Genomic DNA, 13,750 nt, shown 5'->3' on the forward strand with positions numbered 1-13,750 from the left:
TGAACCTTTTTTCTTGGGTGTTTTATGAAGATTTCATTGAATAGGCATGATTAACAACCATAAAGAAATGTGATTGGACACAAAGGGTATAATCTAATACCAATAGACTAAGCGGGGATATCCAGTGAGGCCTGTCTGTCCAGAGCCTTCTTGTTCTACCTGTTCAGCATTTCTTCCTCCAGGATATGGGGCAGGAGTCTTCTGAAATGAGGGTCTTATGGCCTATTAACCAAAAGGTGGAGGAAGATTAGAGTCCTGCCTTGGGCTGGTAAAAGGAGGACAGGGGAAGTTCAGAAAGAGAAATTTTTTCTGAGGCATAAAACACCTCAACATTATGACCCAACAACCATAAATGATACATATCCATATATACACACACATATTTATAAACTAGCATTACAATACTCAAGTTACTTGAAGTAATGTTTGTAATTTGACACATCAACCATATTTCAAGTTCTAAATTTATTTCTCAAAGTATAAAACTTCTTTATAAATTGATAGTTTACCTAAAAGAGGTGGATAGAGATAGGTGAAAAAATGGGCCAATGAGATAAAAGACATAGGAGAAAGCACACTCTGATAATATCTGTTTCAATAGTCTTGACTCTTACAGCATCTTTTGTGTGTGTGTGCGTGTGTGTGTGTGTGTGTGTGTGAGAGAGAGAGAGAGAGAGAGATGGAGTCTCACTCCATCACCAGGCTAGAGTGCAGTTATGCCATCTTGGTTCACTGTAACCTCTGTCTTCCGGGTTCAAGTGTTTCTCCCACCTCAGCCACCCGAGTAGCTGGGACTAAAGGCACACACCACCATGCCTGCGCAGCTAATTTTCATATTTTTAGTAGAGATGGGGTTTCACTGTGTTGGCCAGGATGACTTTGACCTCCTAACCTCATGATCTACCTGCCTTGGTCTCCCAAACTGCTGGGATTACAGGTGTGAGCTACCACTCCCGGCTGACTCTTACAACATCTTCATGTTTAACTATGCCAAGAACTAAATAAGTCAACTTGAATATACGAGCAATGCAACATTCAACACAGACAGTGACAAATAATCTTAATTATATTATAAATAAACTACATAACTGAAGTGAAGGAAGGTGAGGAAGAAATAATGAATGCAAGTAATTTTTGAAAATAGTATTTGACTATATAAGGCTAAAAACGAAATAACTGGACACATATATCAGACCATACCTAATAAATTTTTGTTTTTTTCACATTTCTGAAGCTGGTTTATGTATATAATTGGACTGAGAAAATAATTTTATGTTTTGGATAATGAAAGCCAGGTTTTTTATTATCCAAGATAGAAATTGCTAATAAAGAATGAGGGAAATATAGAATGAACCCTGTTGTGTTGGATTAGAATATGTATGGTCTTTAATATACATGCAATGGGAATATAGGAAATAGAAGAAAATTTTTTATGTGTGTTATATATGCCAATTCTGCCTGGCTCTGTCCTCTGAGAGGGACTGAGAGCAATGGTACGCTGGAAAAAATGAGCACATCTAGCACACAGATCTTATTTATAAATACCATTGTTCAATTAAAAAAAGATAAAAGAGCCCTTAAAAACTGGTTGGAACCAGGGCTGGGGTAGAGAAAGCCCAAGATAAGCTTGAGACATGTTATGCCAGAATATAAGAAATTTCTTAGAAACTAAAGAGGTCATGTTGAAAGGCACACAAATGAAATTGGAAGAGAATCCATTGGCCCTAGTGGATTATAACTCATAGAATAAAATAGATATCCATGAGTCCATACTTATAAAAATGTATAATCAAACAGTTGACCTAATTAAACAAATGCAAGAGAATAGGTAGCATGATAGAATAAAGTTAAGATGGAAATACAAAGTCACCCTTTTGTAAAGACATAAGTAGTAATTATTTTCAGGGAAAAATCATGGGTTCCTAAAAGTATTGGGTTACAGTACAATGAGAAACAAGATATTTGCATAGTCTCAATGTACCCTCCACCAAGATACCTATTAATAACCAAAAGAAAATAGTAGCTGTGTAGTGGAGGAAACTGGGAGATAGCATGTGAAACAGGTGATCAAGGTGGACATCATCACTTGTGAGACTTACGAACATTGTGTGCGTTTTGATATGATACACTGGCACAATTACAGCATCACTTCTGAGGTTTTACTGCCGAAAAATATACCTTCAATCTAATTCTAAGGAAATATCAAACAAATCCAAATTAAAAGATGTTTTATAAAATCACTGGCAAGTACTTTTCAGAAGAGTCCAGGTCATGAGAATAATAGATAAAAGAACTGTTTTCAACTCATAGAGACCAAGGAGGTGTTACTATCAAATGTAATGTGGAAATATTGATTAATCACATGCTAGAAAAAACACTAGTTGGAAGGTGGAGGAATTTTAATAACATTTGCAGATTAGTTTTAATAGCATTCTATCGGTGTTAATTTTCTGGTTTACATAGTTATATTATGGTTTTTGTTTGTTTGCTTGTTTTATTTTGTTTTTTTGAAAGAGATTCTTTTTTAATTTATTATACTTTATGTTTTGGGGTACATGTGCAGAATGTACACATTTGTTACATAGGTATACATGTGCCATATTGGTTTGCTACATCCTTCACCCCATCATCTACATTTGGTATTTCTCCTAATGCTATCCCTCCCTAATCTCCCCACCCCCTGCTATCTCTCCCCTAGCCCCTGACAGGCCCTGGTGTGTGATGTTTCCCTCCCTTTGTCCATATGGTCTCAATGTTCAGCACCCAATTATGAGCGAGAACACGCGGTGTTTGGTTTCTGTTCTTGTGTCAGTTTGCTGAGAATGATGGTTTCTAGTTTCGTGTCCCTGCAAAGGACATGAACTCATCCTTTTTTTATGGCTGCATAGTATTCCATAATTTATATGTGCTACATTTTCTTTATCCAGTCTATCAGTGATGGGCATTTGGGTTGGTTCCAAGTCTTTGCTGTTGTGAACATTGTATATTATGGTTAAAAAAAAAAACTCTTTACTTTTTCCTTTTAACAACAACTCTTTTAAAACACACAACAATGTATCAATCTTTCAGAAGTTATCTAGTATCTGAATAAAGAGAAACCACATTGAATATGGAAACCAATAGCTTCCTAGTTTAGATAGAGAGAAACAAGGTCAATTACAAGTTATGTTCTTTCTGTATTTTTTTCTTCATGTTACATGAATATTTGTATAGCCAATTTTCCCAGAGTCAAACAAATATAAATTTCATTTTTTTCGAGCATCAAATTTTATATGCTGAGGTCAGTTTCTGGACTTTTTCTGGTTCATGGATATCTGTGACCATTCTTATATTAGTAACAAAAATAAAATAGAATTTATTTGGTGAATTTTCTTGATGGTTTTCCCTGATTCTTCTTTAAGAGAATGATTATAGACCCATTTTGTCAAGATAGTCTTGACTATTGACAAGCCAGAAGAGCTGAGCTATATATAGGGCTTATGTTTATTAAGTAGTTATTGTGTGCTAGAAACTGCTAAAAAACTGCTAAACATTTTATTCATTGGCTTATTTTGTCTTTAAAACATCATGATAATTTAGGATACTTTTTCCTTTTTTTTTTTTTTTCACAGATAAGGAAACTGATTCATAGGGAACTTAGGTATTGCAAAGTTAAAATCCATACAGCTAGAGAGTGATGATGTTATACTTGGGACACAGGACAACTAAGTCCACAATCTGCTTCCTTAAATGTTATTCTTTGAGTTGCTGAGAGGAAAGGCTTATGGCATCATCATTCCTGCTGCCTCCTCTTAGATCTGAGGCTACATGGGAATTACAGGAAGGGCTAATTTTTTTCTCTTTTTCGGTCATCATTATAATCATACTCCATGGTCAAAATATTCTTCTTTCTCTGAGGCTCTTTCTTCCACATGGCAGCTAAGAGTCTTCTGGCTCCCAGGACACTGCCATATTCATGGATGACAGGGCTCAAAAGTTTTGTAAAGCAAAGAAGCTGTGCTAAATTTAGTGAGTCCCATGTCACTTTAAGTGAGCAGCTATTAAAGGGGAAAAAAACTTGACATGTTTTACTCATTCAACTTTCTGATTTTTGGTTAAATAATCAAATCCTAAAGAAAAGAAAATATTTGTCCAAGGCTACCTAGCTACTAAAGAACAGAGGTAGATCTAGAACTCAAGTATTTTTTTCAATCTATTATGTAAAATTTAAACTTTATTTTCATGTTTTATGAGGATTTTGATTTTACTTTGTCTCAATAAGCTTGAGATTATGTTTCACTATGACTTTAATACAGAATTTGCTGTATAGATAGGGGGTTTGTTTCAGACAGCAGAGTACAATTTAATAACTCTGATCTTCACATTTACCAAAGTAGCAATTTAAGAAACATGCTAGAGTACCCTAAAGGTATTGCTATAGTTTCACAAGTACTTAGCCTCCTCTTATGCATTGAGGAAAGACATTGGTAATTTAGTCTCTATCATGCCTAGACACATTTTCCTGCATCCCAACTCAATGCAGAGTCCCAAGCCTAAATTCATTTTAGTTATCTTTATTTGGCCCATCCAAACAGATGGCAATACTTACAAATGTAAATGTAATAAATTTGATGTCTTGGATATAAAATCTGAAAGAATTGCTGTAGAATGAAGGATTTAATCTGAAGCATCTCTGTACTTCGATTTACTAGTTTCTAGAAAAAAAACTGGAGCAGGCTATATTTTGTAGAGATGGCAGATATCAGATTCTCTTTTTGCAATATGATGTTAACCTTCCTTCATCAAGAGGTGAGATCTATTTTTCCGCCCTTTGAGTGAGGCTGTGACTAATTTGGAAGTAGCACCGTGACTTCTAAGGCAAAATATTTCTGTCTGGTTTTATTGGAACATTTGAAATATGGGCATGGCTACCATGCTGGGAAGAAACCTAGATGCCACACTGACAGGCCACATGTAGCCACATGTTCTGGCTACAGCCCCAGCCGAGGTCCCACCTCTTAGCCAATATCAACTGTCAGCCCCAGCTGACATGAGTGGACCAGAGAGCTGCTGTCCCTGCAGAGCTCTGACCAAGTTACAAAATAAATGTTGTTTTGAGTACTAATATTCAGGCTGGTTTCCTGGTCAGAAAGATATAACAGAAGCCCGAATAAATCCAACATCCCTGGAATCCGTGCATGGCATAATAAAATGAGAACAGAAAATGTGTCAGGTAAATACGTTGATGCAAAAGACTGTTTCATTATCTGGGCTATCTGAATCCATATTCCTTCTCTCTCTGGGAGGAAAGAAATGTCATTCAGATACTCTCATCCAGTAGGGGAGATTTCAGTCTTCAGTACACTCTGTTATTTGTCCTTTACTGTCTGTTGTTACCTATCTTGTCAGGTGGCCCTATTACTTTTGCCCTAGCTTGCCAGCATTTTTGCTCCAACGCCTTATGGACATCTCTGTGGGGAATCACTTCCTATTTGGTGAATTCTTTATGTCCTCTGAACTTTTTAAAAATAGAGTTCATTGAACACAATGGTTCTTGTTCTTTTTTAAGAAGTTCATGGATGCTGTTAAAAGGGAGATACGGGGATTTAAAAAACTGGAAATAATAAGCCAGCTGCATTAGAGAATCCATCAAAAAGGTCAGAGCCACACAATGTGCTATTACAAGTCATCAGTTAGATAAAGTGTTCAGCCCTTCTGCCTTAATTTTTTTTAAACCTGAACTTTAATGAGAATGGAAAGGGTATGATAAGAAACATTTCTTCTAACAAAGATTGCAAAAAGGGAGAAAGATTAGGTGATGGGGCCCATTCTGATGAATAGGTAGCTGGTACACTTGAGTTCCTCCGGATCCCCAGGCCTCCAATATTCTTCTTCTCTCCTCTCAAAGACTATGAAAAGCTCAAATCATATTGTTTAATGAATAGTAGCTGTAGAATTACAGCAAAGCCCAACATGAATCCTAGTATCCAATGTGAAAGAAAAAGGTGAGTATCTGAATAATAATGTCTTTGTGCAAACTGACAGGATTCTCATTTCTTTGCTAATAACATGTGAAATCCCAATTTCACTTTTTCTTCCTATATACTCAAAAGGCTTATTGAAAGCAGAAAGCCAATATTAAAAGTATTTTGTTGTTATTGATGTTTTTGTTATTATTTTCTCCCTATACTGGAAAGACTTGTGTCGATTCTTAAATACAGCAGGCTTAAGAGATTCCTATTATGATGAAGCAGGTGTCTTTGTGCTCTATGGGGATAGCGTCTAGGTAAAAGACAGAAACAAAAATTGAAATGGTGCTTTGACCACACACAGATTCAGCCATTGACTCAAATTGGTGAGACCAAAGCACTGTAGCTCACAGAAGATCAGTGTTCACTCCCAGAGCTCCAGCTTGCTGTTTGAAAAATAAAAAAAATATTTATAGTGTTGGAGAAATTAGAATTAGATACCAGTTAGGTATAAGCAGATTGGGGGCAGAGAGGGCAGAAGGAGCTGGTATGCCAAAGCCCTCATTGGGGTTCAGGGCATGCATTAACCCATTTTCACACTGCTGATAAAGGCATGCACAATACTGGGTAATTTATTTAAAAAAATAAAAAGAGGTTTAATGGACTCACAATTCCATGTGGCTAGGGAAGCCTCCCAATCATGGTGGAAAAGAAAAGGCACATCTTACATAGTGTCATGCAAGAGAGAATGATAGCCAAGCAAAAGGGGAAACCCCCTTTAAAACCATCAGATCTGTTGAGACTTACTCACTATCACAAGCACGGTATGGAGAAACCACCCCCATGGTTCAATTATGTCCCACTGGGTCCCTCCCACAACACATGGGAATTATGGGAGCTACAATCAAGATGAAATTTGAGTGGGGACACAGCCAAACCATATCAGGGCATTACCTAGTTATGTTTCCTGTGACAGAGCTGGATGTATTAACTTGAAGAGTGTGTGAGTATAAGTGTGGAAACCCAGTAAGCCCATTCTTGGGACTTCCAGGAGCAGAGTAAGGCTCTCAAGTGATTCAGATTATAGTGCCGTGTTTGTGTAGAACACAAAAGCAGGAGATGGGTGAAGACTGCCTTCAAATATGTAGGTCAAGGGTAACAAGACAGAGACAGGATGAGATGGATACTAAGGCAATATTCATGTCAATGAAAGTTATGACAGCATCTTAACCAGACAGGGAAAAGTATGCTTAAAATAGTAAAAACAATTTCTAGGTCTTTGAAGAAGCACCACACTGTCTTCCACAATGGTTGAACTAGTTTACACTCCCACCAACAGTGTAAAAGTGTTCCTATTTCTCCACATCCTCTCCAGCATGTGTTGTCTCCAGATTTTTTAATGATTGACATTCTAACTGGCGTGAGGTGAAATCTCAATGTAGTTTTGATTTTCATTTCTCTAATAATCAGTGATGATGAGCATTTTTCATATATTTGTTGGAATTCCATTTGACCCAGCAATCCCACTACTGGGTATATACCCAAAGGATTATAAATTATTCTATTATAAAGATACATGCACACATGTTCATAGCAGCACTGTTTGCAATAGCGAAGACCTGGAACCAACCCACATGCCCATCAATGATAGACTGGACAAGAAAAATGTGGCACATATACACCATGGAATACTATGCAGCCATAAAAAATGATGAGTTCGTGTCCTTTGTAGGGACATAGATGAATCTGGAAACCATCATTCTCAGCAAAGTGACACAGGAACAGAAAATCAAACACTGCATATTGTCACTCATCGGTGGTGGTTGAACAATGAGAACACATGGACACAGGGAGGGGAGCATCACACACTGGGGTCTGTTGGGCGTAGCCCAAGGGAGGGACAGCGGTGGGGGTGGGGAGGTTGGGGAGGGACAAGATGGGGAGAAATGCCAGATGTAGGTGATGGCGGGATGGAGGCAGCAAACCACATTGCCATGTATGTACCTATGCAACAATCCTGCATGATCTGCACATGTACTCCAGAACTGTACAATTTTTTTAAAAAAAGTTAAAAGCCAAAAAGCTTTTTTTAAAAAATAAAAAAGATGTAAAAACAGCAACAACAAAGATACCAAACCTTGAGGAAGCAGACAAGATATTGAGAATGTCCCCACAGAAACAATCAACACAAGAATGTTGCTAAAATACGTGTTTAATAGACAGTAATGATTTTTATAATTTTTATTTTTATAATTCCTTTACTTGCTTATACCTCAAAACCAGATATAGCAGTGCTTTCAGCTACCCAGACAGATGTATTTTTCAAGGCACCAAAGTTGCCCTCTTCTAACTCATATGTAATTTCAATTTCTCTGTCACTAAAAATTTTTCTTTTTTTTAAGGCTCACTGTGGGAGTGGACCTGATCATCTCAGAGCAACATTGTTTTGGTCCCACTAGTTTGAGTCAATGGCTGAATCTGTGTGTGGCCAAAGGACCTTTTCAATTTGTAAATGGCAGGAAATAGAGCATTGTTTTCTGGTAGGAATATTGGTCCACTATTAGGCTATAGACAGAGAGCAGTCATATATCATGTGGCCAGTGGTGTTTTTTTCCCAGTTCCAGAGGATCATGAAAGAAATAGCACTCAGTTGCTGATGTTTTGTGATTCTTTTGTGACTGTTGCTGAAACTAACCAAAACTCATGTCTTGCATTACTTGTGTATAGTTCTCCAGTTGTTGTATGTGGTTAAGGGTTCTTTACTCATCCAACCATATACACTATATATTGAGGATGGGCAGATATATATGTACACACACACACACACACACACACACTCACTCTCCCTCTCTCTCTCTCTCTCTCTCTCTCTCTCTCTCTCTCTCTCTCTCAATAAATACATTGGCTCTTTAAACTTAACTCCAAAGTCCAATTCTGCCAAAATAATTGGTTGTAAGATAGACATTTTAAGAAGATCCAAATGAGAGACTGAGAAAGAAACCAATATTTATTTGAACACCTGCCAAATGCACTGCTAAACATTTTACCCTGTTTATCATATAAAGTAAATTAGAAATAGCCAGAAAAGATATTTTAAATGCAATGAGTAGAAAAGTACATTTAAATATATTTTTTCTTTTTTACTTCTTGTTTTCTAAATTGCATTTCTCTTAATATTACTTTGTTATATTTGAAATTGTTCTTTACTGACCACTATTTAGTGGTAGACAGAAACTAAAATAATAGTTAGAATTATCAGCAGCAGCACCATAATAAAACTTAAGGCTGTCTCTTAAAAATAATGCATATGGTTTTTATTTGTCAGGAGGGGAAAAGATTAGCATAAAATTTTTAAAAATATTGAGAAACAGTAAAACTATTCAAAAGGGAAAGTAGTCTTCCACCTTCTATAATTAAAATCCACAGAACATAGTGATAACTTGCCTGTGAATTCCAGGGGCCATTTGGGGGACTCTATTAAAGGGGATATCTACTAACTACCTTTCTCCTCAGCAAGTCTCCAGCCTGTCACTCATAGTACAAAATATATAAGGAATATTGTTTAACTTTAGAATCTTTCATTTTTTCTGTCTTCCTTAGGTAGTGCTGGCACTCCAGTGATGTTTAACAAGAACGGGGATGCACCTGGGCGTTATGACATCTTTCAGTACCAGACCACAAACACCAGCAACCCTGGTTACCGTCTGATCGGGCAGTGGACAGACGAACTTCAGCTCAACGTGAGTTCTGCTTGCTTCCTTTCTTCCCTTGTTGAGACGAATGAACAGACTTTTAACTTGATCAGTTAAACAAATGTTTCCTGTTAATGTTTATATGTATATACAAGAGAGCATGCAATTTGCTGTGGGCATCAGCAGAAACTGATGTCCAATAATAGTGATGGTGATGATGATGATGGAAAATGTGTATTGAATTTTGTGCATTATAGTCATCACCTGTGCGAATTATCTCATTTCATCTGAGACTAGGATTACTTAGCAAATGGATTAGGTGAAATGGTTACCACCTAACAATTTCACAAGATCCTTCTCTTGATTATACTTTTTATTTATTCTGCCTCCCTACTGTTTCCTCCTTCCTTTTCCTTCTTTATTTGGTGGTAGTGATATTTATTATTTTTTCAGACATTTTAGTGTATCACTTTATGTGATATTTATAATTAGATAATCTAAGTAATTGCAGTGGTAGGCATTTCTGTAACCTCTCCCACTTTCTGTAAAATGTGACCTTACATAAGCAGCCACTTCCTTTTACAAGATTATATCAAATCCATCATCCAGTATCCCAGCTTCAAAACAATCAGAAATTTCTCTCTTAGCCTTTTTGTTCTATTCAGGCCTTGAAATAATTGGGTAAGACTCATACTGAGGAGGGTAATTTGCTTTACTCACCTGCTGATTCAAATGTTCATCTAATCCAGAAACTTCACAGACACACCCAGAATATTTGACGAACTCTCAGGGCAGTCCATGGTCCAGTCAAGTAGAACATAAGATTAACCATCACAGTCTCTGTCCTAGACAATTTCTTTAATGTCTTTTGTAAAGCAATAAATTATGTCATTATCCTTTATTATAGGTGTCCTATATCTTAGGAGACACTTTTGGAATTATTGAGAACAAGGTTTCTTGGGTGTAGAAAGCAAATCCACTTCTTGGAAAGTGGAAGGTTATGTTGGGGTTTCTAAGAAGAAACAGTTGTTCATATAGGGAGGGGTGAAGCCACTACAGGCCAATTACGTCATCTGCACATAGCCTTAGCATAGATCTGCTTGCACCTATCAAGTTCTCCCCATTGTGAGGTGCACCATACATGTGAACTGGCACTAAAATTGGGTCAAAAGAATTATGCTCTGGCATTCAGGAATGGTTGGAATCAACAGGTACCATCCATGACTTATATAAATTCAAATGGCCAAGATCAAAAAAGAAGTTAAGATTATTCTTAATCTAAGGCATGCTAAACTTGCATGTAAAAAGAGAAAATAAAAACAAAACAGAAACCTAAAAGGTAAACTCAAGGGTTAGTAATAAAAAGCAGAATCAAAGCAGTATAACCTGGATGACACCAAAAGTGTGTTTCTATTGGGTGCTGCCCTGTCCTATAAGATAAGTCAGCCAAAACTAAAGGTAGAGAGTTAAAGACTACGGTACATAGGTGAAGTGTTCAGGGCTTACTGTAAGATCAATTGGATTAAATAGGTTCATTAATCTTTTCCAGCATAAACCCTGCACTACTGTTAAATTTCTGGCACATATAACTTGTCCAATATCCATAAAAGTTTCCAAGTAGCTTTCACCAACTTCAGATCGGATCTTACGTGGGAGTTCTTAAGCACACTATTTTTAAGAACCAACATTAACGCTAACTTAATTTATTTTATTTTTATTATTTTGAGACAGAGTCTTGCTTTGTCTCCAGGCTAGAGTGCAGTGGCACAATTCCAGCTCACTGCAACCTCTGCCTCCTGGGTTCAAGCGATTCTCCTACCTCAGCCTCCCAGGTAGCTGGGATTACAGGTGTGCACCACCACGTCCAGATAATTTTTGTATTTTTAGTAGATACGGGGTTTCAGCATGTTGGCCAGGAGGGTCTCAATCTCTTGACCTTGTGATCCCCCTGCCTCAGCTTCCTAAAGTACTGGGATTGATTTTGTTTTTTATCAGTTTGGTTTGTATTTTATCCTTTATAAGGATTGCATTGGATTAGCCATTCGACAAGGTTTTGTTGTTTTGTTTTTATATACCTATCATGTTATAATAATTGTGAGAGTCAATGCGTAGGTACATAATGGAGATGACACAAATGTGGTCCCTATTCTTGCACAATTCAGCATCTTGGATAGAGCTACATGGTACTCAGTAAACAGATACGAAATTCTGAAGTGTGATAATTAAGAAGGTGGTAGAGAGGATAATGGAGGTAGGAAAGGAAGGACCTTCTACAAGGGAAGCCAGCAATGTGAAAAGTAGAATGACCAACAGGTCAGATGGCTGTTGTGGCAATGGATTAATCAGCAAGGGAGATGAGAGGAAGGGTAAGAGGAGATGTTAGAGCAATAGTTAAGAATCATATTCATGCAGCACTTTGTATGTCATGATACATTTTTAAAAATTTATTCTGAGTGCATTTAAAGGCCACTAAGAAATACTAAGCAAGGAAGAGAGGGAGTAGCTGCATCAAATTTGGGAATAAAATTACTGCATTTGCTGGGAAGGTAATGGAGGGGTAAAAGTAGCAGCAGAAAGACCAATTATGAGTCTGTTGCAGGTGTCTAGCTAGAATAGGGTGGCTAAGTGAGGTGGTTGTCAAACTGCAGTGTGCATCAGAGCCCTCTGGAGGGCTTGTAACAGCACATATTACTGAGCCCTACTTTCAAAGAAGCTGATTTAGAAGAAATAGAGGTGCAGGAAGCCTCAGTATTTGCTTTTGTCAGAAGTCCTTGGGCAATATTGATGGCACTTTGAGAACCTCTGGTTTAGAGACATGTTGATAGTGAAGATGAAGCCATATGAATGGGATGCATATGTGCCATGAGGCACTGTGTGGATGATGGCAACACAGGAAATGAGGGAGGCTGCTGGAGTGGAAGGGAGAAAATCAAGGATTTCAATTGGGATTCTTATATAAGTGAGACTTCTTAACTATACTATAGCCAAAGTGAAATGGGTATTTTGAGTTATAAAACAATGTAAACAGTTAAATGGCCTTTAAATCCATTAGAAAGAGAGATAAGAAAAGAGTACAGAACCCAAGGCCTTGAAAACCTCATAGAAAATGACATAATTCCCGCCTGGCATGATGGCTCACACCTGTAATCCCAGCAGTCTGGAAGGCTAAGTCAGACAGATCACAAGATCAAGAGTTCAAGACCAGCCTGGCCAACATAGTAAAACTGCATCTCTACTAAAAATATAAAAAATTAACTGAGTGTGGTGGCAGGTGCCTGCAATCCTAGCTACTTGGGAGACTGAGGCAGGAGAGTCACTTGAACCCAGAAGGCGGAGGTTGCAGTGAGCCGAGATCACACCACTGTACTCCAGCCCCTCTAAGTCTGTCTCTCAAAAAAGAAAAAAAAAAGCTCCCTGTTTAAAATATTCTGTTTAATTTTCCCAGAGAGTTGGGTTAACATATACTTGTGATTTTTTCAATTTTTGTTTGTGTTCATGATAGCTAAGTCAGGGGCTTATTTTTGGCTTAAAACTAAGTCGGAGCATTCTTCATTCTACTTTGTCATGCTGAGATTGATGTGTTAGGAAAAATGAGCACCCTCAGGTAGATGTAGTAGTTTGTACTTGGTATTGCATAGGACCTAAAGGAGTGAATGACAGCCATGAAGGGGTCAGTTTTAGAGGGATAAGAGGATAGGTTTAATTCAACTAGTGTGGCTGCTGAGATAACTGGGCTTGGTAGGATGTCACCCTGTTGAAACCTTTTATTGTGAAATTTAATTTGAATTGTATGCAGGGGGATAAAAAAGAAAATAAAAGTTGAGTAGAGTACCCAGAGGGTACCCTAACCCTCTCTCCCAGGACCTAGAGCCACAGCTCAATTGTTCTATCCAATGGTTCATTCCTCTCCAACATCATCCTGCCCTTGATGTTCCTTTTGCTGTGTTATTTGTTAAAGGTACTGTAAATGGTGTTTATAATTTGTAAATTTGGGCAAATAGTTCTGTAGATTTGCTTTCTTGTAGTCAACAGAACAAAAAAAAATTATTTCAAGTAAAGAGTGTATGTCTCCTCACAAAGATTCATGGGTACTTTTCATGTTCTCAGTTA

General features: G+C 37.5%; 1 protein-coding gene across 15 annotated transcripts in view; it reads left to right on the forward strand.

Annotated features, from left to right (window-relative positions):
* The window catches only part of GRM7 (glutamate metabotropic receptor 7), an 890,997-nt gene that overhangs the window by 591,348 nt on the left and 285,899 nt on the right, over window positions 1-13,750 (forward strand). For all 15 annotated transcript variants that reach the window (XR_013527454.1, XR_013527455.1, XR_013527457.1 and 12 more), the window contains one exon: window positions 9,549-9,688. Coding sequence is in view for 8 of the 15 variants with exons in the window: in XM_003734881.6 (XP_003734929.1) it covers window positions 9,549-9,688 (140 nt within the window). In the remaining 7 variants the exon portion in view is untranslated. The remainder of the gene's footprint in view (window positions 1-9,548; window positions 9,689-13,750) is intronic.

Source organism: Callithrix jacchus, chromosome 15, assembly GCF_049354715.1.
Source record: "Callithrix jacchus isolate 240 chromosome 15, calJac240_pri, whole genome shotgun sequence".
Classification (NCBI taxonomy): Eukaryota; Metazoa; Chordata; class Mammalia; order Primates; family Cebidae; genus Callithrix; species Callithrix jacchus.